The sequence below is a fragment of the Ahaetulla prasina genome, chromosome 8 (genome assembly GCF_028640845.1).
Source record: "Ahaetulla prasina isolate Xishuangbanna chromosome 8, ASM2864084v1, whole genome shotgun sequence".
NCBI classification, from domain to species: domain Eukaryota; kingdom Metazoa; phylum Chordata; class Lepidosauria; order Squamata; family Colubridae; genus Ahaetulla; species Ahaetulla prasina.
In genome coordinates this window covers 24,309,960-24,336,825 of record NC_080546.1, presented here as the reverse complement: position 1 = coordinate 24,336,825, position 26,866 = coordinate 24,309,960, and the positions used below count along the sequence as shown (strand labels likewise).

General features: G+C 39.1%; 1 protein-coding gene across 1 annotated transcript in view; it reads right to left on the bottom strand.

Moving 5' to 3' along the window:
* MTTP (microsomal triglyceride transfer protein) overlaps window positions 1-26,511 on the bottom strand; it is a 51,307-nt gene extending 24,796 nt beyond the window's left edge. The window contains exons 1-8 of the mRNA XM_058192958.1: window positions 26,256-26,511; window positions 25,119-25,308; window positions 13,748-13,935; window positions 12,912-13,055; window positions 8,906-9,013; window positions 2,186-2,302; window positions 1,541-1,680; window positions 462-612 (exon numbers count right to left, since the gene is read on the bottom strand). Of these exons, the coding sequence (XP_058048941.1) occupies window positions 462-612; window positions 1,541-1,680; window positions 2,186-2,302; window positions 8,906-9,013; window positions 12,912-13,055; window positions 13,748-13,935; window positions 25,119-25,308; window positions 26,256-26,309 (1,092 nt within the window). The 5' untranslated portion in view covers window positions 26,310-26,511. The remainder of the gene's footprint in view (window positions 1-461; window positions 613-1,540; window positions 1,681-2,185; window positions 2,303-8,905; window positions 9,014-12,911; window positions 13,056-13,747; window positions 13,936-25,118; window positions 25,309-26,255) is intronic.
* Window positions 26,512-26,866: the final 355 nt, after the last annotated feature.

Genomic DNA, 26,866 nt, shown 5'->3' with positions numbered 1-26,866 from the left:
AGTTAAGTTAAAATGTTTGTGTTGAACCCTCAATTTTTGGAGTCTGTCCCCAATATGCCATTTAAAAACCAAGTGTGACCTTAACCCCAAAAGTTGCCTCCTCCTGATTTATGGACATTTAGTCTCTACAATTATACTGAGGAAGGATAGATGAATAATAAATGAACTTTCTATTGGTGAGGTTTTCCTGAGATGGGCCAAGCAATGTTGCATGATAGAATTCTTGGTTGTACAACTACTGGAGAAGAATAAGGTATCATGGGATAAGGCCTTCAAAATTATTCACGGACAGTTCAAAATCTTGGAATTAGGCTCAGAAGCATAACTACAGTAGTAGTGAATATATTTCCCAGATAAAGTAATCTCAAGTTCCCTAATTCCCTCCAGTACCTTTTCAGCTATGGTCATTTCAATAGTACATAACTATTATATTTCTTTTCATGTATTTCTTTATAACTTACTGATGGACAACTTTTGCATTCATGAGAGACAGGATCTGCCATCAAAGAAATTGCCACATAATTTGAATCCAGAGCCTTTATAATGCTGGCAACTTGCTTCCCAGCCTTCATTCTTGGACCAGCTTCAGTTGACTTCAGTTCCAGTTTCTGCCTGTATATATATATATATACATAAGCAAGCAGTTCAACAAGCATGCCTCCTCTAACACAGTTTAAAATGGCTGCATGTGTTGACAAGGGCCACAAAACATCGATATTCTGAGATGTATATAGCTGAGTAATGGTTATAAGCATCTATTTGTGGCAAAATTCATGCAAATGAGGAATCAGATATTATGTAGAGCTGCAGCATTTTTTAAAAACAAAACAAAACAGATGATTTGTTTAGATCTGTGAACTTTGATATTCCTGAGAACAACAGGAAAAAGCCAGGCTCTGTGAAGCATTCAGATTAGTAGTGGGTTTCAATTTTGGTCGCTACCGGTTCGCTTGTGGGCGCGCGCATGCTCATGCGTGCTCGCAACGCTTTTGCACATCCATAGAGATGTCCAGGCAGGTGGGTGGAGCCTCCCCTTGCTGCTGCTGCTACCGGTTCGCAAACTAGGGCAAACTGGTAGCAACCCATCACTGCTTCAGATGAAGAGCCTTGCAATTGAGAAAGACAAAGCATCTCTCTTCAGATTATTAAAGCAGCAGTATCATTTGCAGAATTTGTTTGGCTGCTTTGAAAAGCCATCCTTGATTGTCTATATGAGTGATTGGGGCTAAAATATATCTCTATATGCACTCACCCCAATTAGAGAGAAATTTCCAGGAAGCCACTCAAGATTTTTAATGATGCATCTGTTTTAATGTGTTGAGGAGATATGCTTTGCTTATATGTTTGCAAAACAATGGTAGCAATAATAAACATGTTAAGCTTCTTGAATTATATACAAAAATTTAGTTTTCAAAATGTTTTCCCATTGCTTTTAAATTATAGTACTTGGGATATCAATAAAGAGTAAAGGTTAAAAGCATTATTAATTGAATTTGACCATTGGAAATTCTCTGAAAAATAGACAAAGAAACCACCTTACTTTGAAATAACTTTTGCATCAATAAGTTGCAGAGATTTCAAATTAAAAATATGATTTTCTTCAGCCCGCACAGATTTAATGAAGGTGTCCTCCAGTACATAAATTACAGCGGAAGTGGATTTTTTCTTTACCTCGAAGAGCTGAAAAATGATTTTATAAAAATAAAAATACATAAGTAAATAAAATTAGAAATTCTCCAAATTACATCAACCTCTTTTTCTAATAATGTTTGCTGGATATAAAATTACTTGAATTTATCTTGTTCTAAATTATAATATGGAATCGTCAATTAATAGTAATTTTATGATAAACAAAAGAAAGCAAATCAAATGGAATCAATTGCCACAATTTAGGATGGTTTATATGATTTTTTAAAAATCAATAAATGATTAAGAAATTTGAAAAAGTACTTATTGAACCGTACTAGCTTTCATTGTCCCCCAAACCCATGTTTTATTTATCCAGTATTATTCGAACCTTTGGGAATTTTTTGTCTGATGCAAAAAAATGTAATTTTAATTGTCATAGTTCTGAAGGTATCTAACGGACTAGAGTTTTACTGAAGAAAGTAATTCAGGATTGGGACCACAAGATTAAAGGCCAAGAATTAACCAAGTTGTGGAAAAATTGTGTACCCTACTGTACCTGATTGTGGTTGGTTACACTTGGATGTTTTAACTGGCAAGAGTTCAAGGCTTTCACTTTAGTGATCTGATTCTGCCGAGCTTGATAAGTCACATTGCATTTTCCACAGATATCGATCTAGAGAATAGATGAAATAAACATGTTGATGTATTAAAGACTTGCTGACCAACTTTTTTTTTTACAAAATAGTCTGTTTTTCATTATAAATATTTATTTATTTTTTATTTATTTTATTTATTTATTTTTGTCACACAGTATATATAAGCATAAGCATGTAATAACTATACAATATATAAGCATATATATATAAGTATGAGTATGTAATAACTATATTAATTGGATATAACAAAAGGAAACAATAGGACAGGAACGGTAGGCATGCTTGTGCTCTTATGCATGCCTCTTACAGACCTCTTAGGAATGGGGTGAGGTCAATGGTAGATAGTTTTTGGTTGAAGCTTTGGGGATTTTGGGAAGAGACAACAGAGTCAGGTAGTTTATTCCAAGCATTAACAACTCTGCTACTGAAGTCATATTTTCTGCAATCAAGATTGGAGTGGTTAACATTAAGCTTAAATCTATTGTGTGCTCGTCTATTGTTGCAATTGAAGCTGAAGTAGTCTTCGACAGGAAGGACATTGTAATAGATGATTCTATGAGTTAAACTCAGATCATGTCGAAGGCGGCATAGTTCTAAATTTTCTAGACCCAGGATTTCAAGTCTGGTGATATAAGGTATTTTGTTGTATTCAGAGGAGTGGAGAGCTCTTCTTGTAAAATATTTCTGGACACATCCAATTGTATTGATGTCAGAAATGTTGTATGGGTTCCAGACAGTTGAGTTGTATTCAAGAATTGATCTAGCAAATGTTTTATATGATCTGGTTAATAGTAGTTAATACTATACTATAATATAGTACTATAATACTATAATACTATAACATCAGCGGGACTATCATCTGACTGTGAACGACTTTGGACGGCCTTTTACCATCCTAGTTTTAAAAAGGCCTAGTTTTATGGCTGATTTTAAGCTAACGATAATGGCCGCTATTTCTGTCATCAGCGGCATTGCAGACATGACTGTCAACTGTCTGACGTAGTTAACTTTAAACATGGTCGTTCCTCATGGTGTTCGCCTGACAGTGGTGTACCGGTCCGCTAATTCCATCAGCGGACTTCGGACAGTTTGATCCCCGTTTTACATCTTATATGGACAGGGGGTCGGTTTTACTACACTTGTAGGGAACTGCTGGCTCGGGATACCCTTTTTTTCCGTTGTTACCTGATCCTATTATGAGTTACTCGGCGCTTGAGCTCTTACGGCTGCGAGGTTCCCCCGCCTCGCAGGAGTGGCCCTCTGTTCTATCGAGGGCCTACCTTAATGAAGGGTCTTGGGACCCAGAGAGGTGGCATGCCTCGAAGAAGAATCTCTGGGGGTTTTTTAATAGGTTTTTTAATAAGGGGCTTTTAAAGGGGGGGAGGGGATTGACGGGTAGGGGGAGTGACCCGTCGGGGAGGGTATGTCCAGTCCCAACGCGGGCTCACGACACTATTTCACTTGGTCCGAAGACGGGGGAGGGATTGTACAGAGCGGAGAACATTATTCCATCTGTACGGTGAGTGGGAGGGGCAGATATGGCGGAGGCAGGGGGCCGTATCGCTCTTTGGGAGCACGTGTTCGATGTTTAAAAGCGATCACGTGCTCCGGCCCCCCAGTCCTCACTCGTTCCCGGATGGTCAAGACCCTCAGAGCTTGGGTCTTAGGCTGATGCTTTGCAATGCCGGTCCGTGGTTAACAAGGCTCCCCTGATTTGTGATCTTATTCAGAGGGAGTCCGGACCTTATGGGCATTACGGAGACCTGGTTGGGCACAGAAGGGGGTGTACCCCTGGTCGAACTGTGCCCTCCGGGTTTCCGTGCATTCCATCAGCCGAGGACCCAAGGTAGGGGTGGGGGGGTGGCGGTTGTGATTAAAGAAAGTCTGGAGCCGAGGGAGTCCACTGTTCCTCAGATAGCTGGCTGTGGATCCCTCCTTGTGAAGTGGGGCCACCGGAATCAGATGGGGCTGTTGATCACGTACCTGGCTCCTTGCTGCGTGACTACAGCCCTACCTGAACTGCTAGAGGTGCTTGCTGGCGTGGCGGTGGAGATCCCCAGACTACTGGTCTTGGGGGATTTCAACCTGCCATCTGCCGGCTTGTCGTCGACGGTGGTTCAGGAGTTCCAGGCCTCCATGACGGCCTTGGACCTGATTCAAGTAACTGATGGCCCTACACACATTGGGGGAGGCACGCTAGACTTGATTTTTATCTCTGGTCAGTGGGTAAATGATCTGGATTTAGGAGATTTAGTGAAAGAACCGGTGTCATGGTCAGATCATTTTCTTCTTCGCCTAGACTTTCAGACCGCCACCACCGCAGGGAGACGGAGCCAATGCGTTGGTTCCGTCCCAGGCGCCTGATGGACCCGGAGAGGTTCCTGACGGAGCTTGGGCCGCTTCCTGAGGATCTTACCCACGGCACGACTGAAGAACTGGTTGCGGCCTGGGAACGGGCCGCGGCTGGGGCTTTGGACCGTGTCGCGCCTTTGCGCCCCCTGCCCCGGCGTAGATCCCATTTGGCCCCCTGGTTTTCCGAGGAGCTGAGAGAGATGAAACGCCGGAGAAGACGCCTGGAGAGTGTTTGGAGGTCTAGCCGTTCCGAGGCTGATCGGACACTAGTGAGGTCCTTTACTAGGACCTACCTAGTGGCAATGAGGGAGGCGAAGCGTCTCTACGTTTCCACCCTCATTGCATCGGCAGATAACCGCCCGGCCGCCCTGTTTCGGGTGACCCGTTCCTCCTCCATCAAGAGGGACGGGATGACCTACAGGGACAAGCTGAGGAGTTTAACGGTTATCTATACGATAAAATCGTTCAGCCGGGATAGTTTGGACCAAGATTGCGATGATCCAGCCGGGACGACAGAGACGCGTCTTGTTGAGGTTATTTGGGATGAGTTTGATTCTGTGGCTCCGAGGACATGGACAGGTTGCTGGGAGGTTACATGCAACTACATGTTTACTGGACCCGTGCCCTTCCTGGTTAGTGCTGGCTGCTCAGGAAGTGACACGAGGCTGGCTCCAGGGATTATAAATGCTTCTTTGATGGAAGGGTTTTCCCGCCGCCTTGAAGGAGGCGGTGGTGAGACCTCTCCTCAAGAAGCCTTCCTGGACCCAGCTATTTTGAGTAATTATCGTCCAGTCTCCAACCTTCGCCAGGCGAAGGTTGTTGAGAGTGTGGTTGCATGGCAGCTCCCCGGCACCTGGAGGAAACTGTCTATCTGGACCTGCTCCAGTCCGGCTTCCGACCCGGTTATAGCACGGAGACGGCTTTGGTCGCGTTGGTGGATGACCTCTGGAGGGCCAGGACAGGTTGCTCCTCTGCCTTGGTCCTATTAGATCTCTCAGCGGCTTTCGATACCATCGACCATGGTATCCTGCTGCGCGGTTGGAGGATTGGGAGTGGGGGCACCGTTTATCGGTGGTTCTCCTCCTATCTCTCTGACCGGTCGCAGACGGTGTTGACAGGGGGCAGAGGTCGCCCCGAGGCGCCTCACTTGTGGGGTGCCTCAGGGTCGATTCTCTCGCCCACCCTCTTCAACATCTATTTGGAGCCGCTGGGTGAGGTCATCAGTGGTTTCGGGGTGAGTTATCATCTGTAGGCTGATGATATTCAGCTGTACTTTTCCACCCCGGACCACCCCAACGAAGCGGTCGAAGTGCTGTCCCGTGCCTGGAAGCTGTACGGGTCTGGATGGGGAGAAACAGACTCAAGCTCAATCCTCCAAGAGGGAGTGGCTGTGGATGCCGGCATCCCGGTACAGTCAGCTGCATCCGCAGCTGACTGTTGGGGGCGAGTTAGTGGCCCCAAAGGAGGCGGTTCGCAACTTGGGTGTCCTCCTGGACGGACGGCTGTCTTTTGATGAACACCTGGCGGCCGGCGCCAGGAGGGCCTTTTACCAGGTTCGCCTGGTTCGCCAGTTGCGGCCCTTCCTTGGTCGGGATGCCTTATGGACGGTCACCACGCCTGGTTACGTCTAGGCTGGATTATTGCAATGCTCTCTACATGGGGCTGCCCTTGAGGTGCACCCGGAGGCTGCAGTTAGTCCAGAATGCGGCTGCGCGAGTAGTAACGGGAGCCGCTCGTGGCTCCCACGTGACATCGCTGCTCCGTAGCTTGCACTGGCTTCCTGTGGTCTTTCGGGTGCGCTTCAAGATTTTGGTAACTATCTTTAAAGCGCTCCATGGCTTAGGACCCGGGTACTTACGAGACCGCCTGCTGTTACCTTTTGCCTCCCACCGACCAGACGTCAAGACAGAGAGGGTCTCCTCAGGGTGCCATCCGCCAAACAGTGTCGGCTGGCGGCCCCCAGGAGTAGGGCCTTCTCTGTGGGGGCAGTGACGCTCTGGAATGAACTTCCCCCCGGTCTGCGTCAAGTGCCCGATCTTCGGACCTTCCGTCGTGAGCTCAAAACATATTTATTCATTAAAGCGGGACTGGCATAATTAGTGATGTATTTTAATTGGGTTTTTAATATTTTTTAACTTTTTAATTTAAATTTTAATAATCGGCCTTTAAAATTTGCTCTTTTTAATTGTTGTTTTAAACTGTATATATCTTTGTTTTTACTTTGGCTGTACACCGCCCTGAGTCCTTCGGGAGAAGGGCGGTATAAAAATTTAATAAAATAAAATAAAAATAATAAATTAATATAGTTAATACTCAAAGTAATAGCCCAACTAATAAAATCATGCAACTGCAACAATAAAGCAACTCGGTTTCTACCTAAGGCAAATTTTACCACAATGAAGGAATTTTCTTTAAGACTATAGCTGGTGAAGGAAAGATCTGTAGGCCCAATAGTTCTAACTCCCACTACAGTGATACTATTTACATTTTTAAAATATGTAGGATAATTTTAGAGAAGTGTTTAATATTAATTAAACCCTAGTTCATGTGTTCCACTAAGGTATTATTTGCTTATCTATGTTCTGTTGATTAAGCCACAATTGGATGTGTGTTCATATACTACACTATGCCACGAAGTGTGGCTCAGAAATCACACAGAGTGGATCCACACAACTTGTTTACAACGGACTAATTTGTGTCAACATTCTTCATGCTGACTTTGTGCCAACATTCTTCACATTAACCTTACAACTCTAAATATTTGCTCAGGACTTGACTATTCATATTTCTTTCTGACATCAAAGAGGAGACAGGAAGAGGTCCAAATTTTCTCTATAAGTCTTTTATTGTTATACTGTCTTAATCTAACCTTTACTCTGGATTTCCAAATTATAGCAAGGATGTCTGAACAAGGAGGAGAGGCAGGGCAAATGATGTCATATGTACTATAATGACATTGGACACAATGACACCAGGACACATGTGTTGACATTGGGACCTTAGAGGTACTTGGCCAGCAAGAGGCCTTATTTAAACACTAACATAAATCAAATAGTTCTTTTTAATTTACAACTGACGTTTGTGTAGAAACTCTACCAACCAAGCCCCAAATATTAGCTGTATTTGTATCCCAACGAGTCATGATTTGTCAACTATGGTTTCATCAAATAAATTATAGTTGAGTAGAGCCAAACAAAATTATATTCCTATCTTAGATTCCCCAGTTTTCTTCAGGTGAATTTAAAATAGGCTGAGAAACGGTGGCAAACGTGTTGAAACAAAGGGCTTAGCAAAACGGAATGAGCATTTCACAAATTGACTGAATGGTTTTCAACATGGGATACATGTGCCGCAAATACATTCATTTTTTTTTTGTAACAATCATTTTTATTTATTTGTTAAATTTATTTTCTGCCAATCTCGCTGATGGGCTACTCTAGGCGGCTTACAATAATAGCAAGGAAACAAATGAAAGAAGTATAAATAGAAGTAAAATATTAGAACAATAGAATAAACAATGAAAAAGGACACAATGAGAATGCATCACTGTAACCAAAAAGATGAATGGGTGGAGAGCAGAGTACAACGCGGAGGGGGGAGGTGGAATCTGCCATCAATCTAGCTCCTACCTCCAGCATCAAAGACCACCATTTGGTTCCCAAGCCAATTTCCCAAGCCAGGTCTTCAGGCTCTTATATTTATACTTATATTTATATAGATGTAATGTAATAGAATGTAATATAATATATTTACATTTATACTGTTAATATAGCACTCCATGGTTGTGACTTCATTTGGTCTTGCTCTTAACCCGTATTTCGAGGGCAATAATAAGATGGTTCTTCAGCAGAGTTATCAATCTCATTACTGGTGGTGTTTTAATTAAATCACAAGCTTCTTATACAACATGTATAAGACATAATCATTTATGTTTTGCTTTTTAAAACTTTGTCCTCAACATTGTAAGAGGGTGGAACTCACTGCAGTAATTTCTGCCCAAATGTGAACCTAGAAAAGGCTTTTATAATTTTTACAAAAATCTATATCCTCTTTTCTCGTCTTTTTAAATGATGTATCTCATCTTCCAGAGTAATATCCTATCTGTTCCTGTTCTTTATTCTCTTTATTCCTCTGTTTTTATAATTTTATTGTATTTTTTCTATGCTGTTTGGAAGTGCATGGTGCCTAAGTAAAATAAATTTAATATGTTAAATATTCTATTAAAATCACAAAGAAATACGTTTAGCATGCATGACAGAATAGAGTACCTCACTTGTAGCTCCAGAATTTAGCTGTATTTGAAACAAGCTAGCCAGGCCTCTCTTAAGATTCTTGATAATAGAAGGTTCATCTTCATAGCAGTAGAAATTTTTAACCTAGAAAATGTGGTGGAGATAGAAAGAGAGAATTTGTAATAAGAATAAATTTTAATTTGAAAACTATCCTCCAAAATTCCAGTCATTATTTATCATTAATTTATTTTCTGTTATTAATATTAGAAGATGAGTCAGTATTCTATTCTACACACATATGTCCCAAAGCAGGTCCAGGCTGTCATCTTTCCAGCTGACAAGCTCAGCATCTTTAATCACTGAGCTATTGCACCCTTTTTCCAGCTCTGATATAGAACACTGATTTTTAAGGAGAAGGTTTTATCCAGCTTTTCAACCTCCAGATTATCGTAAATCAATTTCCAGAATTCCTCATGTCTACATATCTTAAAGGGAGTTCCTGGCATCTACAATTTTAAAAAAAGATCAGAAGGTGAAGCCCTAGCTACTCAAAACGCTGGGGAATCACTACCAGACTAGATTACTGGTAGCTAAAAGTTACATTCTATCCTAATTTTTTTAAAAAATACCTGTAGTCCATCCCTTACTGAAATTGGGCAACAACACAGTAAAATATTAGAAGAGATGGAGAGATATCTATGGAGATTCTCAAGCATCCAGATTATGGCTATTCCAAAAGTGCTTTTTCCAAAAGACAACTGGATTTTCATGCTTTTTTCCTTGAAAACATTTTGCTTCTCACCCAAGAACTGAAAAAACCTTTTGGAAAAGCACCTTTGGGGGAGATGGAGAAGATATTAAATTTTGAGACACATCAGAAATCTTCCATGATGATGTGAATACCTCCAGAGAGTGCATGATATGTTTTTCTGGGAACTCATAATCTAAACAATATATGGATTTTTTTCATATTGCTTGAAGCATAGAATAAATATTTTTAAGCCTTCATCCTGCAGTGTATAGACCAGTGGTAGTCAACCTGGTCCCTACCGCCCACTAGTGGGAGTTCCAGCTTTCATGGTGGGCAGCAGGGGTTTTGTCCAATACTGAAGCACTTTCCTTTTTTTTAATTTAATTGACTTTTTAAAAAAAAAATCATAGCATTATTTAAAAACATTTTCATTAGGTTTTCATAAAATTCCCTGTGACAATTTAAATTTCTGAAAATATACTATTTGTATCGCCCACGCATAAGTTTAGTTCATGTTACATAAGTGAAACTAAATGGCACCATAGTGCGACCGCAAACAAAAGAGCCTCGTCCCAGAATAGCTCGTGCATCTCCCCCCACACCACCCAGCTGTAACAGACAAGCAGAGCTGGTAGCCGGCACCCCCCCTCCAAACCCAATCTACAATGTGTGAGAGGCATGCACATATGACGATACACTTTATAAATCACCTTTACTGTGGAATCAGTGGGCAGTTAGAAAATTTTACTACTAACAGAGATACAAAAGTGGGCGGTAGGTATAAAAAGGTTGACTATCCCTGGCATAGACAATGGCTAAACTGATGATGATCATGATCATGATCGTGACAACATTCTCATGATGTTTTCTTTATCATCCCCAGCCCATAACAGTCTTAAAATAGTATTTACTGTTTCTCTTATGGAGACTCTTAGTTATCCAGGTCATGGTTGTCCCAAAGGTGCTTTTTCAAGAGTCAACTGGACTTTCTGGCTTTTCTTTGAAGACATTTTGCTTCTCATCCAAGAAGCTTCTCCAGCACTTAATACAATTTCTCTTAATACAATTTTTGCTATAGAGATTGCACAAGATGCTTCCTCAATATTGCTGATGATGTTGGTGTCATGGCCTAGGACCCATCGTAATACCACCATGTATTCTCAGAAACCGAGAAAAAGTGTCCCAAAATGATTGCTTCCCCTAATTAAGTGAAAATAAATGAATCTCTCTCTTTGGGATGGCAGGAGGAAGCTACTAATGTTAGTTCTATTTGACAATAGTAATGTACACTGATTGGTCGACAAGATATGATATGAAATTTACTTAATACGCTCACCTTTCATAGTAACCCCTTTTTTGCCACCCCAGCAGAAATTTTGAGATAACATATATCTTGGCCCTTAATCTAAACTATGTAATCAGTCAAAAATGAACTGTAGCAAAATTAATAACACAAGGACGTGTCAGATGCAGAGTGATCTTTGCACTGGCTGCTGCATCTGAATTTAAACCACAAGACTTTGTCCTTTCAGCTAGCACTCGAGCAGTTATAACTTGCTGAGCTCCTGCCCATTCTGCACTTTATAAGGGTTACAATAAATACATTATCTCTTAATGGCACTCCATTGATACATTTTGGCATCCCTTTGAGAGCAGTATTCTATTTCCATGATAAAGGCAAAACATTTTCAAGCCACGTAGGTGAATCTTATTTGAAGTCCTTCGCATTCACCCTCGAAATGCCATTTTTCCATCTTCAGATCATAAAGCTTTCACCAGTGGGATCATAGCACGGGATCTGATACAGAATGGGCTCACCAGCCTTTGATCCTATGCTCTTTGTTAAATGCAAAAAAGGCCCAGGAGGTTTAGTGTAGCCCACACAATTCAAATCGCTTTTCTATGATGCATTCTGACTCTCCCTGGCATGAGACTGGAATGGAGAATCCAAGTCATAAATGGATGTGTGGGGATGGATTTACCCACAAGCTAGTTCCACTCATGAAACCCTTTCATATGATCTAATGCAGCTTCTCCACCCAAAAACACTGTCCACCCTGACATTTTATTTTGATTGCTCTGGCAGACAGTGAAGGCAAAAATCCAATCTGTTCACTCCACAACTAGCACAATATGCTCAAAGCAGTCATGATGATGTAGGTGTGTATGTTTTTTTTTTAATGCTGGGATTTAGTATATTGGCCATGTCGATTCTATCAGGGCTGGGCTGAGATCTGGATTTCAAGTGATTCAGAGAACATGTGGGTGTGCATGTAACACTTGTTGAGATCACCTTAAAGCAGCTGCAGCTGACACATAATCCTGGAAAAGACACATTGGTTGTATAGTGTTCTCCACAGTTGCTACATGTGTGCCTTCAAGGGCAACCACTGGTGAGGGAGGGGCTCAAAAAGTAAAGATGGCAGCCATTAACACCCTTTCTACATGTGTCGTGGCATGCAGAAAGAAAGAACTGAACTTTTGATTGTGCAAACTTTTGTGCTCTTTGCCCTCCCCGACACTCAATGCCATTGAAAGTTCTTAATCACAGTGTATGCTTTGAATGTGGATCTTTGCCCAGCCATATTAGCTATCAGGGATTTACTAAATCTTCTCCTGCTATTGTTTGCATGGAACTGACAAGCCAGCTTCTGAGCATATGCTGTCCATATAATACATGGTGACTGGGTTACATATCATTTAGCCTATACACAGTAGTGGCCAAAATTGTGGAAACTTTTTGGGGCACCACTTTTTTTGGAGTAGTACCATAAAATTATATATCAATGGAAAAGTGATTTAAACAAGAATGTAATGAAATAACTTTTATGAAGGGTTTGCTATTAGAATAGCAGTCACAGTATAAAGAAGAAAAGTGAAACTTGTAGAATAAACAAGACATATAAAAATTATCACCCTGTCAGTTAATGCTTAGTTGGGTAACCTTTAGCATGAATTACAGCCTTACAACATCCTCCCATGGAATGAACCAAATCTTTTAGTTCTGCAGCTGTTATAATGTGAAACCAAGGTTGAATGATTGCTTCTATTAATTGTGTTTTATTGCTGGGTTGCTTCTGACTAACAAGTTTTTTTGGTCGGCTCCATAGATTTTCAATTGGGTTAAGGTCTGGGCTATTCCAAGGCTATTCCAGCATTGGAATAGGATTATCTTGAAACTCCAAACAAAAGTAGTGTTATTAGCCATCAAACCTCAAAGATACACTTTTCCCAAAAGATTTCCACAATTTTGGCCACTACTGTAACAAACTTTTGTACTTATTCTCTTACCTTTCCACGAATCCAGTGCAGAAATACAGGCCTTTTTAAAGCAGCAAGATGCTCTTCTTCATGTAGTTTATTAGTGTTTTTCTGCTGAAAAATGTCTTTTGCTACAGGACGCTCATTCACATTTTCAAGCGATAAATCTGTAATCTGGAAAGGCAAAAAACCCAATAAAATAAAATAGGACAAAATCAACTAATTTGCAGTGGGAGCTTATTTCCACAAACTTAATTTCCCCTTTCTTCAATTATTTTTCAAAATGTATTATGTATTTTATCTGTATACTGATTGTATAAGTGGCTTTTTAAAACCAGTGTGTAACCTGTGATTTCCATTGTGATTATTACAAACCAATCAGTCTTATACAGATTGGCCAAACACAATGATGAATTCACATAGCACATTAACTCATAATGTGATTTATTTGTTTTTGATTATTATAATGTGATTTTACAAATCTGGCCTTTGTTTTGTTAAATGAGAGTTTACATAAGCATCCTGAAATGATTAAACTCTATATAATTGATAAGTCTTTCCCAATGAGTATTAAATATTGGAAAATTCTAAGTAGAATCTCTATATTCTCATTTGGCTTCAATTCACTAAGTTACTAACTTTTGAGCCTGATAGCTCCTTATGTTGAAACCTGTATCTCAGCATGTATCATTGAACATCGTGGGCTATACTTTCTAAGTAAACAGTTCAATATTAAATGCCTTCAATTTCAAAACACATTCTATATTTTCTAAAAAAATAATAATAATCACATTTTACATCTTGACTTACATTAACTAAATTATCAGAAAATGTTTTTATAACATCATGTTACAATAATTGCCTACCGCAATTTTGATCAACTGGTCATCGTCATTATTGGGATTTCTCCATATTAAGTTGACATCCACTCCAGAGGAAATTCGATAGCCCACACTCTCGTGGGGTAAACCTCTCACTCTGTCGATAAGAACTTGGGTGGAATAGGCAAATTTGTATAATTTTTCATTGTTTATTCGAGGACCAGTATTGTGGCCTATATGAAGAAAAAAATAATTGTAGAAACTGTTGCATCAGTGATAAGCTAAAGTACAAAGAGGCCACCATATTTCATTTTATTGCTTGACATAGTGTAAGCCGCCCTGCGTCTTCGGAGAAGGGCGGGATATAAATGCAAATAATAATAAAAAATTCCTATCTCCAAAGCATATGACAGATTTAAGACAACTCTTAAACTTACCTCTGATCAGATTCACCACCAAGGTTCCTTATATTGAACCTTAAGAGTCTTTCTAGAATGATACTTTTTTAATAAACTTTTGTGAATCGTATTTGTACTAAAACTCTATTTAAAACTAGTCACCTTTAATGAAAGAGTAACAGAGTAGCATACCCAAACCATCATTCCAGGATTAAAAACAGGAACAGTCTTATATAGGAAAGCCCTACGCAAATATAGGAAAATATATAAATAAAAATAAAAGTATATGTATAAGTGTGTGTGTGTATGTATATATATATGTATGTGTATATATTTTGTGTGTGTGTGTGTGTGTGTGTGTGTGTGTGTGTGTATCGTACTGGTAGCATTTTATAATAACCTACTGTGCTGTAAATAATTTTTCAATGCTATTATTTCAACAAAATTTTCAACAGGTGACTGGCAGAGTCAGGGTTTATATGGGAAGTAATGTGCCCCGTCAATCCATTGAAATCAGTCCATTTCAAGGCCATCCCTACTATTAGACATAGTAAGGCTGTTGGTTGAGGTTGTGGCCATTGGGATGAATGGTGTAACAGCAAAGTACTGAACTGCACTCCCGAACTGGGTGTATCATTCAATTTGATCTTCAACTTTTCACTCGTTTATTAGAAACTTTGCATTAAGATGCCTTCTCGTAATTGCTTCTCAATCTTTTGGCTAAGATCAAATGTATTTCATTTGTTAGAAATATATGCATATATCTAAATGTACTTATTTTCCTCTCTGCTTTCCATGTTTTTTTTTAATTTTCATATCCATGTATTAATTTATATGTCAGTATTCTACATTTGAAACTATCTTGGGTATTTTTGCAGAAGCAGTGGATAAAGACCACAGAAATAATAAATAAAACACAGACTAAAAAAAAATCCTAGGTTAGAAAAATTCTAATATGTTTAGCCTGTTAAGTTATTTTTCATTTTGATTTATCTTTTTTAGAATTTCCTGTTTGCTATGTCTGATCTACTGGCTTAGAGTACCTTACAATAATTTGATATATTTTACCTGATTATAAACTGTGACAAATAATAGTTTTAATGCTAATCATAATTAAACGCAACTGCTTGATTAATAAGTATCTATTTGCATCTGCACCACTTTAATGTAAATTGCTTTCCATTGAATATTATTCTCCTTCTGATATATTTGCAGAATTTATTCATATAAATGGAGATTTCCCTAGATAATACTAGATATATGTTTTAATGCAGTATGTTGAGATTCTCACGTAAAGCAGAGAGTGCCTCTGTTATCTAAACATGTTGCAGAGAGAAATGAGTACATGCAACTTGAATAACTATTTTAGTGGCTGTCATTACAACTTTCTATAATTAACTCCTGGTGCTGTATAATAGAGAAAGCTATGCTGCCTGAGCTGAGACAGCTGTCAGGGACTGTACCTTTTATTAGTACTCCTGGCATAGACAACACATGCAGTTTTAACCATTAGCTGGCTCTAAGTTTACACTTGCTGTGTCTTACAACATTAGTTCACTATTTATACCCAAAAACAGAAAGCAATTTGGAGAAAGTATTAAACTATAGCATTACAGGTGTATTTTCTGCTGTAATCTCACTGAATCCCTCTGAAAAGTATTATATATTTATATAGAAATATACTTTTAATGAGGGATGTGGTGGCTCAGTGGCTAAGAGGCTGAGCTTGTCGATCGAAAGGTTGGCAGTTTACGGTTCGAATCCTAGTGCCACATAACGGGGTGAGCTCCCGTTACTTGTCTCAGCTTCTGCCAACCTAGCAGTTTGAAAGCACGTAAAAAATGCATGTAGAAAAATAGTGACCACATTTGGTGGGAAGATAACAGCGTTCCGTGCGCATTTGGCGTTGAGTCATGCCGGCCACATGACCACAGAGACGTCTTCGTACAGCGCTGGCTCTTTGGCTTTGAAACGGAGATGAGCATTGCCCCCTAGAGTTGGGAACGACTAGCACATATGTGCGAGGGGAACCTTTACCTTTTATACTTTTAATATAGAAATATTTTACGTACATAAGTAATCAAAATATAATTAAAGTCTATTTTATTACAAAAGCATCTGTGTTGTTTCAATTGTAATTCTAGGCAGTTGCAACAAAATATCAATACTATCAAAATAAATTTAACACAACTTTCTATTGACACAGAAAGTATTCTACCTTATAACACCAAGTGGTCATGATAAATTTGGATTAACTTTTGCCCAATTATCTGATCATTCTAATGCACAAACATATTCTTTTATAATAAATTACTAATTTATTATAATGTCAAGACAATATTAGGTATCTATATACTCAGGCTAATTTAATGTTCTACATTTATCGTTATCGGATCACAGAGCCTATAAAAAAATCTTCCATGAAGACAGACTTTAAGTCCAAAGCTCACAATTGTACAACGGATGTTATAATTGCAGAGATAATACAAATATAATTAAGGGAATACCGTTCAATGCAGATTAATAGAAAAAATATGGAAACTTCTTCATGCTTCCATATAATTGCATATTGCTGAATTAAACATTATGCTCATGACATTTTTGAAAATGCGTAACGCTACTGCTGTTCTTTAAAAAGAAAAGCGGCTGTTTAGAACCCCAATCTGCTGCTGTAATCCAGATTTGGATCAAAGCCCACATCAGTTTGCCACTCAAAATCCACTTTCCCACCTGCTATTTGCCCTTTAGCTTTTCTGCACTTCCCTTTGGCTAGTGGACAAATTACCCTAAATAGCAAGGATATCCTTGCTATTTGTGAGATATGTGTGTGTATGTGTGTATGTATGTGTATGTGTATGTATGTTTATGTATACACACACATACAGGACAATATATCCAATTCTACAGAGGAATTATTGAGTCTGTCATTTGCACCTCTATAACTGTCTGGTTCGGTTCTGCAACCCAACAAGAAAAACACAGACTTCAGAGGATAATTAGAACTGCAGAAAAAACAATTGCTACCAACCTGCCTTCCATTGAGGACCTGTATACTGCACGAATCAAGAAGAGGGCCGTGAAAATATTTGCAGATCCCTCGCATCCTGGACATAAACTGTTTCAACTCCTACCCTCAAAACGACGCTATAGAGCACTGCACACCAGAACAACTAGACACAAGAACAGTTTTTTCCCGAAGGCCATCACTCTGCTAAACAAATAATTCTCTCAACACTGTCAGACTATTTACTGAATCTGCACTACTATTAATCGTTTCATAGTTCCCATCCCCAATCTCTTTCCACTTATGACTGTATGACTATAACTTGTTGCTGGCAATCCTTATGATTTATATTGATATATTGACCATCAATTGTGTTGTAAATGTTGTACCTTGATGAACGTATCTTTTCTTTTATGTACACTGAGAGCATATGCACCAAGACAAATTCCTTGTGTGTCCAATCACACTTGGCCAATAAAATTCCATTCTATTCTATTCTAGACATGTACAGAAAAGTATGTCAGAAATAAGTGTGCTCGTATATCTCATATATTTTTCTGTCCAGTTTTGGTCAAAAACTAAATAAAGTAGATGTAATAAAATATTGAAGGAAGTTAGCAATCACCCCTCTCCTAGAAGAATGAAATATTTCAGAAAATATTTAAAAAGGCAGAATATTATGTTTCCCTGGATGAGAGGTGCGGAAACATGTTTTAAAGACAAAGCAGCTCCCACCTTCCTGCCTCCCCCCCCACCTTTGCCAATGGACCATCATCTGCAACACAATAGGACCCATCTAGCAACAGGTACTCACCACATGGCACCTGGGAAGATTACATCAGCCAGCAAGGCTAGCTAAGACCCCCACCCCCTGGGAGTCTGACAACCAATCAGTATACTCTTCCTGTGCCCCAGGAAGTTCAAAGCTCAGAGAGGGCATAAAATCAAGGCACGTTCAGCATCTCATCCCTTTTCTGCTCAGGAACTCAAACCATGTGATCCTGACCACCATTAAACCATCTTTCCAAGCAGTCTCCATGTTTCCAGTGTCTTTTTCCCCACTTGTAACTGAACCCAGATGGACATTTCTTCCAACAATATTAAAAATAAGAACTGGTGTACGGTCTCTTGCTTGAGTGGGGGGTTGGACTAGATAGCCTACAAGTTCCCTTCCGACTCTGTTATGCTGTTATTTCAATGGAACAGAAAGCACTTTATTTTGCTTAAAAGCAGAAAAGCCAAAGCCAAAACAAAACATTGAAAACCTTGTATCACAACTACTAGTTCTACTCAGTGAACACATTATTTTTCCCAAGGCTGTCCATCCTAGATCTTACAGCAAAGTAATAGCATTTCATCACTGTGGGGCACTCTGTAACTAGATGATCTGTTCTCCAGACACTGGCTTCTATTTTAGCATCACTGCTTGTCCTGTATTTGTTTAAATTGGGCTGCCTCCAACTGAAGAAAAACACACTGACAGAGAGGTACTTCTTGGAAAAGCAAAAGGCCACCCTACACTTCTTATCTGGGGCAGGAAATTAAGGAATACGTTGCTTAGAACAGGGCTCTCCAACATTGGCAACTTTAAGACTTGTGGACTTCAACTCCAAGAGTTCCTCAGCCAGTAAAGCTGACTGAGTTGAAGTCCACAAGTCTTAATGTTGCTAAGGTTGGAGATCTCTGGCTTAGAATGTGATTGCTTACCGTTTTCCTCCCACTATAAAAAACGAATAGCTCCAACAGAAACTCAAAAAAAAAAAAACCATGGAAGTATTTTCAGTGTATTATTCATAATTCCTTTTTTTTACTAGCATGAATGAAATGCAACACATTTTCAAAACTGCCTTCAATAGGAATTTAGTCTATTAGTTCAGGCTGAACAGAATTCATTTCCAGGGGCATATGGCGGTTATGAGAGCACAACCTTTTTAATGTGCAAAAAAAGTCTCAGGGCTTCAGCCATGGACACATATTTTTTTTACTTGCCACCCCGCAGTAGCCACTATCCATTCCTCACTTTAGTTATATAAATTGCATTTCTCTCCTAATTTTTTAAATTATTCAGATGATTTCTAACTGAAATCCCACTGAAATCGCCAGAAATATCTAGAATAGAACATAAAAAAACAACCCACATGTTTCAATGAAAGGACATTAAAATGCAACCACATCAAATATATATGTGTGTGTGTGTATGTATGTATGTATGTATGTATGTCAGTCAAAATAAACATTACAGAAGACAAATATGAGAGGAAACCGCATTTAAAACGAGAGACAACTAGCCACACCGTTGAAGCAAGGTCCAAGATCAATTGGCTTTAGGAATTTTTTTAAAAAAATATTAGGATGTTTTTGGAGAGGACGTCCACAGCGTGGAGCCCCTCACTTTGCTGTCACTCAGCAGGAACACTCAGAAAAGGTCAATGGAAGATTATGCCAGCATTTGAGTAGGCGCTTGTATCCAGAAGCAATTCTTTTTTTTTTTTTTTTTTTTTTTTTTTTTATTATAAAAAGTTTTTATTGGTCAAAAAAAATTTTATGCAAATACATATCAGGTATGGTAAATTTTCATTTTTCTTATACATGATAAGAATTTTACTCAAAATTTTAAACACATACAACAGCCATATGGCAAGCAGGTGATACGAAGTAGCTAAGTTTCAATCTTACACAATAAGGAAGGGTCAAGAATAATCAGAATATCATACGAAAGAGAATAAGGAAAACCAACACAATACCAAATATCTTTGTCACTTCCTAGTTTTGGATCTCAGAACTCTGGGTTCAGCCTGACCCAACTCCAGGGCCGCAACAGCGGCAGCCGCCTCCGCCCCATGGTCTATAACCTCCCCTTCTTCAATTCCTGGGTCATCTAAATCCAGGAGGGCTTTGTGTTCCTCCACGTAGGCCGCAGCCTCCGCAATTGTACTAATTTTTTTCGTAATGCCCTCCCGGAAAATCATCAATCCCTCTGGCATCAGCCATCTGAAGCCCACTCCTTCTGGTACAATTTGCTTGATAAAAAATAATATTTCTTTCTCATTTCACGTACCTGTCTGGGAATCTGCCTCAGAATGGCTATCTCCCTGCCCCTATAAGTCAGTGCCCCACTCCTATGTTTTCTAAGAATTTCATCTCTCGTCTCTCTTTTCACAAATTTGACATGAACCTCTCTAGGAACTGCATGCGTGCGTGCATATTGTGAATTAACTCTATAAACTCGATCCACATCCCAATTCATAAAATCAACACCTCTCCCAAGAAATTCTCCCAACAGTTTAGTCACAACATCTCTCAAGTCTTCTTGGTCCACTTCTTCCAAATTTTGAAACCTAAGAAAATAAGACATTTTATCCATCTGTAGTCCAAGCACAGCATTGCTTGTCGTCTCCCTCTTTTCTGCACTGCCCGCATCTCACCCTCCAGACCTTCCACTTTCTGCTTATTTTCTGCTGAGACTTGTTGAGTATCCTTTAAATCCTTTTGGATAGTCACAATTTCTGCTCTTATTTCATCCAGTTTCTTGTCCATATTAGATAACTTTTCCAGAATTCTCTCCATTTCTCCAGCAGTTGGTCTCTGACCTTTTGCCATTTAAAAAAAAAAATTTTAAAATCCTCAGGCAAGCACAGTATCCTTATAATTTCCTCCGGATCCACCAGGGGGCACTCACAGGAGCAACGAGTCCAGAGTACAGTTAGTCAACCAGGAAGCCGGAGGGAAGTGATGTCATCAAGATTCTCATAGTGAAGGCGGAAGCTGGACGCCACCATTGTTCCCCAGAGGGAGGGGGGGCCTCAAACCCTCCCTCCTAAATTTCTCCATCACCTCTTTCTCCAGAGCTCCACAAAACCGGTAATCTTGTTATTTTAAGTTCTCCTCTCTCCAAAGTGATTCGTACTCCTTCCAGTCGCAGGGGAGAAAAAACCCCCCCGCACTCCGGAGTACTCCACTCACATTTGCCGATATCCCCTTCCCTTCTTCATTCCTCAATTCTTCTCCGTTCCCTGTTCACCACCAGGCTGCTGCAATTATAAATCCAAAGCCCCGGTGTCACGAGCACAGCGGCCCAGGCGACCAAAATAATGGCGCGGCCTGTGGCCTCGAACCCCGCCGAGCCTAGGACGCGCCAGCATCGGTCCCCCAGTCCTGTATATCGGCTGGGAGACCCTGGCGAGCCGTCTGCGGCAGGTGTCCTTTTCGGAACACCTGGCCCCTAAGGGCCTCGGCGGCGGCCGGATTCGGACACTGGAGGCAGGAGAAGCCTTCCAGACGTCCGTTGCCACCGGATACCGGAAGTCGTCTTTCCAGAAGCAATTCTTCAGCAAATCCTCACACTATGAAAGGTTTTGAAAGGACTGAACTTTAAGACTTGAGGAGAAAGCTCAGTTGTCACTCAGCTGAGTGAAAAGGATGGACACCCCATACAGCAGGATTTGTTGATCACATCCTGAAGCAAGTAAGCTAAGCATATTGTAATTTAAAGGTGGGGCACTCAGCTTCCCAAATACATTGCCCACTGTTTCCATTTGTTCCCTGAGACCATACTATGCAAGCACCTTCAATTGGACCTAAAAGTTGCTTAAAAGACAATGAGGATGTCCAAGTACTCTCTCATCTAGAATAGAATAGAATAGAATAGAATAGAATAGAATAGAATAGAATAGAATAGAATAGAATAGAATAGAATAGAATAGAATAGAATTTTTATTGGCCAAGTATGATTGGACACAAAAGGAATTTGTCTTGGTGCATACGCTCTCAGTATACATAAAAGAAAAGACACGTTCATCAAGAATTCTAAGATACACTTAATGATAGTCATAGGGTACAAATAAGCAATCAGGAAACAATATCTCTCTCCTTGCAAGTTTTCCTAAAAGCAGGAGGTGCCAAACTCCATTCAAAAATGTTCTAGAAAATGCGTTTCACCTGAGAATACCCACACTTGGTTAGCAGCCAAGTTACCTGACCTCCTTGCTCAGAACATAGTTCAATATGCCTTCCTTATCACCTCTTTTAATGAACTGGAACTAAATCTTTGTCAATGGGGACCATACCATCTGCAAGACTCCACCTATTATTCCTTGCTGGGTGTAGTAAGCAAGGAGCCATTGTGCTTAATGACATACCTTCTTCTTCACATCTACCCTTAGTCCTAAAATTTGATCAATTATCTGACAATGTGATTAAATAAAATATAAAAATAAAGATATTAAAAAATATACAGATTTTTAAAATTGACTAATCTACTTTCATTATAATACCCAGTCATTATGAAAAGCGTCATCCTTAAAACCTTTTGCAAATGTGGCCCAGTGTGCCGCAAGATATTCCACTATATTTTTGTTAAGTAACTTTGAAAAAAACCAAGGAAAAACTCTGCCAAATGAAACTGTAAGTTTGTAGTCCCTTACTACAATCCCTGCACAGGGTAAACTAGATAATTTCTTGCTTGTGGTTTCTTCTGTATTTGCTTCTCAATGGAATATAACCATCACATCTTGTCACAGGTTGTATTACAGGTTGTAATAAAGTAGTTAGAATTAAACATTCAATCATTTCTTCTATTCTGCTATTTAAATTATCAGCCAAGTTCATTTTCAATCTGATCACTGAACAGAGTAGGGATTCCTATAAATTGCTAGATTCCATACTAGGACATATTTTTAAATCTCTTGGAAATGTTGTAGTTAAAGGTAAAGGTAAAGATTCCCCTCGCACATATGTGCTAGTCGTTCCCGACTCTAGGGGGCAGTGCTCATCTCTGTTTCACAGCCAAAGAGTCAGCGCTGTCCAAAGACGTCTCCATGGTCATGTGGCTGGTGTGACTAAATGCCAAAGGCACACGGAACGCTATTACCTTCCCACCAAAGGTGGCCCCTATTTTTCTACATGCATTTTTTACGTGCTTTCGAACTGCTAGGTTGGCAGAAGCTGAGACAAGTAACGGAAGCTCACCCTGTTACACAGCCCTAGGGATTTGAACCGCTGAACTGCCGACCTTTCGATCAATAAGCTCAGCGTCCTAGCCACTGAGCCACCGCATCCCCTTATGTTGTAGTTAATGCCTGCTAAATATCCTACTTCCAAAGTCAAAGGAACATAGTTCTGTTTATAAAGACATTCATCTTGAAACCTAGAAATTCTATCTTGATCTCTTGCATTATGCAGCTGTTCCTCTTATACTCATGTAGACTGATGGGATTGACTTCCCCTTCCTTCCAAATATAGCTAGCTACCTTTCTTTCTCATTGATAGACCCTGTATCTAAACAGTTTATGGTTTACCATTAACATTTTACAAGCAGATTATCTGTCATTGTTTTAACAGGACATTCCAAGATACTTAAGAGCACGGAGACTTAAAGAAGATAGTGCACTGCACTTCGCTAAACAACTATGTTGCTGTAAATAGTTGTCATACCTTAGATCAAACCGATCTCTATTGAAAAGCTGCCCTAATATTATATTCTAATTCTGAATTACTTCAGTCCAATATGAAAAAATATAAGAAGCTGGATAGCAGGTGAAGTCTTTGATGAGATATATTTACATTGTTTAAATGTGCACATGCAAATGTACATATAATTAATTCACACAAAATCTATCCTAGTGGGAATAAAGTTCTCTTCTTTATTCAGATAATGGCATCCTCAACCAATTTTTGCAAAATCAACAAATATTTGACGCCCTGAAAAGCAAGTATGTGTCAACTATTGATCATGACTACGTTAATAAATGGCAGTGAAAACTGTTCAGAAATCATTTCCATTGGTTTAAAAGATCTGGCCTAGATTAGAAAAACTATTTTCTTAAACCTTTTTTAAGTAGATTCCCGTGAATAGTTTCAGTGTTAAAGCAGAAATCCAGATTCCATAAGAAGAAAGACCTAACTTGCTCCAAACTATGGATGGCTCACAAAGCAATCCATTTAACACAATCTCCTACACCTCAACCCCCACCCCCCAATTAATTCAAAATGATCTAGATATAAGAGATCCACATAAGTAAAATCTACAATTTACCTATTGTTAAAAGGCACATACACATCTCTTAATGCAAGTCAAAAGATTAAAGCAACTTACCTTTGACTGATGCTGAATATGTGAAAATGATGCATGGGAAAAGCACCGTGAGAAGAACCATGGCTGGTTCACAAATTATCATATTGGAAATAATGTAAGGAAATTGTAAAGTGAACTGCTCTGATTGAAATGAAATCTACAAAGAAGTCTTCTATCTGCCACAATGATGTTTATCTAGATGTAGTAAGAGTCAGATTCCAAATTCCATACTTGGGTACTAAGTTCATTAAAGGGCTTTCTAGTTAATTATTGAAAACTGAGGTAAATTGTGTTTTAAGTATTTTATTCTTTTCTTAAGCTTTCATTACTACATGCTAAAGGATGTATAAATGTTAGCCAATGTATTATATGTACGTTTGCCCAATTTCTTTTAAACTTTGTAAATGCAATGGGAATTATTGCAGAAGACATATAATGGATAAATCTCATGAAAAATTAATCTTTTAAATACTTGCACTGTGTGGCATTATCTCTTTAAGAACTTTAAAACATACTTTATCATTCCTCTTTTTGCCCTAAATGCTTTTATCATGCCAGTGTCTTACTCCTCATTTTTAACAGAAAACAGACAGTCTGAAAAACTGTTTTCATTTGTTTGTGGCATTCATGGAACCAGATTCTAGTCAGAGTACACTCTCTATCTAATTCTAACAACTGCACAGAGTTGGTATGAGTCAGGAAGCATAAACATTGTATCATTATGGTCAATAACTAGATCAATAGCTAGAAGAAAATTCAAAATATGATATTATTGGGGGGGTGCTGGGAGAACCGTTTTCCCCATCTGATTGTTTCTAACAACTCATATCTAGAGAAATAACAAATGCCATTTTTCGATTTTCCAGGACACTTCTAATTTAGTTCTGAGTTGGAAGATATTTTAGCTTCTATTAATTCAAAGGTAAATTAGAAAGGACTCACTGGAGAAGAGCTTAATGCTGGGAAAGACTGAGGGAAAAAGAAGAATGGGTTGACAGAGAATGAGATGGCTGGATGGAGTCACTGAAGCAGTAGGCGTGAGCTTAAATGGAGTCCAGAGGATGGTAGAGGATAGGAAGGCCTGGAGAAACGTTGTCCACAGGGTCGCGATGGGTCGGACACAACTTTGCAACTAACAACAACAACAAATTAGAATGAATTATTCCAGGGAACATCAAAGTGCCTTTTGAGAACAAACGGATTCCTATTTCCAGGATTGCTATTCATACAAATGGTACTGTTCTCTTTGACCTAAGCAAGCATTTCCTTTCAATACATTTCATTTTAGTCTTGCTGGCCAGCGTTCCAGGGTTAAAGTCCCATCGCCGTCATAAATTTCCAGAGTCCAAGCCATAAAACTCCTTCCATTATCATGTAATGAAGATAATTACAATTTCTTTGACCAAACTGATTTTTTTAAAAAAAACAACTAAGTTTATTCTACTCTTCTCACAAGCCTCATTTGAATGCTTAGTGGGGGAAATGTCATTTATAAACTTGTCCTGTATATACTATCATCAGTACAAAACAGTTTGGCAATTACTTTCCAACCAAACAAGAAAAAAGCTAGTCCCAAAGAGAAAATTACTATGCATTTAATAATAATAATAATAATAATAATAATAATAATAATAATAATAATAATAATAATAATAATAATAATAATAATAATAATAATATCAGAGTTGTAAGGGACCTTGGAGGTCTTCTAGTCCAACCCCCTGCCCAGGCAGGAAACCCTACACCATTTCAGACAAATGGCTATCCAACATTTTCTTAAAAATTTCCAGTGTTGGAGCATTTACAACTTCTGCAGGCAAGTTGTTCTACTGATTAATTGTTCTAACTGTCAGGAAATTTCTCCTTAGTTCTAGGTTGCTTCTCTCCTTGATTAGTTTCCACCCATTGCTTCTTGTTCTACCCTCAGGTGCATTGGAGAATAGTTTTTGACTACCTCTTCTTTGTGGCAACCCCTGAGATATTGGAAGATATTTAAAGTAATAAGAGTGTGGATAATATTTTTTGACACATCACTACGGACAAACAGGCATGGATCTTTTCAAACATACACTCACTCACAAATTTCTCTTCTTTGTCCTTTTGCTTCCATCCCAATGACCCACTGCCAATCATCGCTGTCCATTGGCAGAAACCAATTTCCTGCTATAAATAGCAGCATTAGCATTCTCAAGAGTCACTCACTAAAAGTCATAGTTCACATGTTTTGTGGCGGAGGCCTCTGCATGGCCACAGGCTATTAATTAATCCAATTTAAAATGTAATCTTTTTGATAGCTGTCATGACCATTTGTAGTAATCTGGCAATTGCAATATATCTTTTTACAATATATCCATCAGTCCCCAAAGATCGTGATTAAAAATGTGACGTGTCATGCTGAGTTCTATAAGAAATCTATCCAAATATCAGCTCGCCATGTAGCAAAATTTTCTGGGAAGGAATATTTTATATTAATTTTTTTTCCCAATCTGTTTCTGCAACGTATGCTAAAATAAGCTCAATCTTCTTCGTTGAAAATACTTGAACGGGAAAGGTATCTTGTGTAACGTAGGATTTCTAATCAGGCATTAATGCTGCAGATTCAAAAGCCAAGGGCATTTTTTGAAATCAGCTGAGCTATCTATTGTCCATTAGCGTCTTATCGACTATGTACATCAAAAGCGCGTGCACTC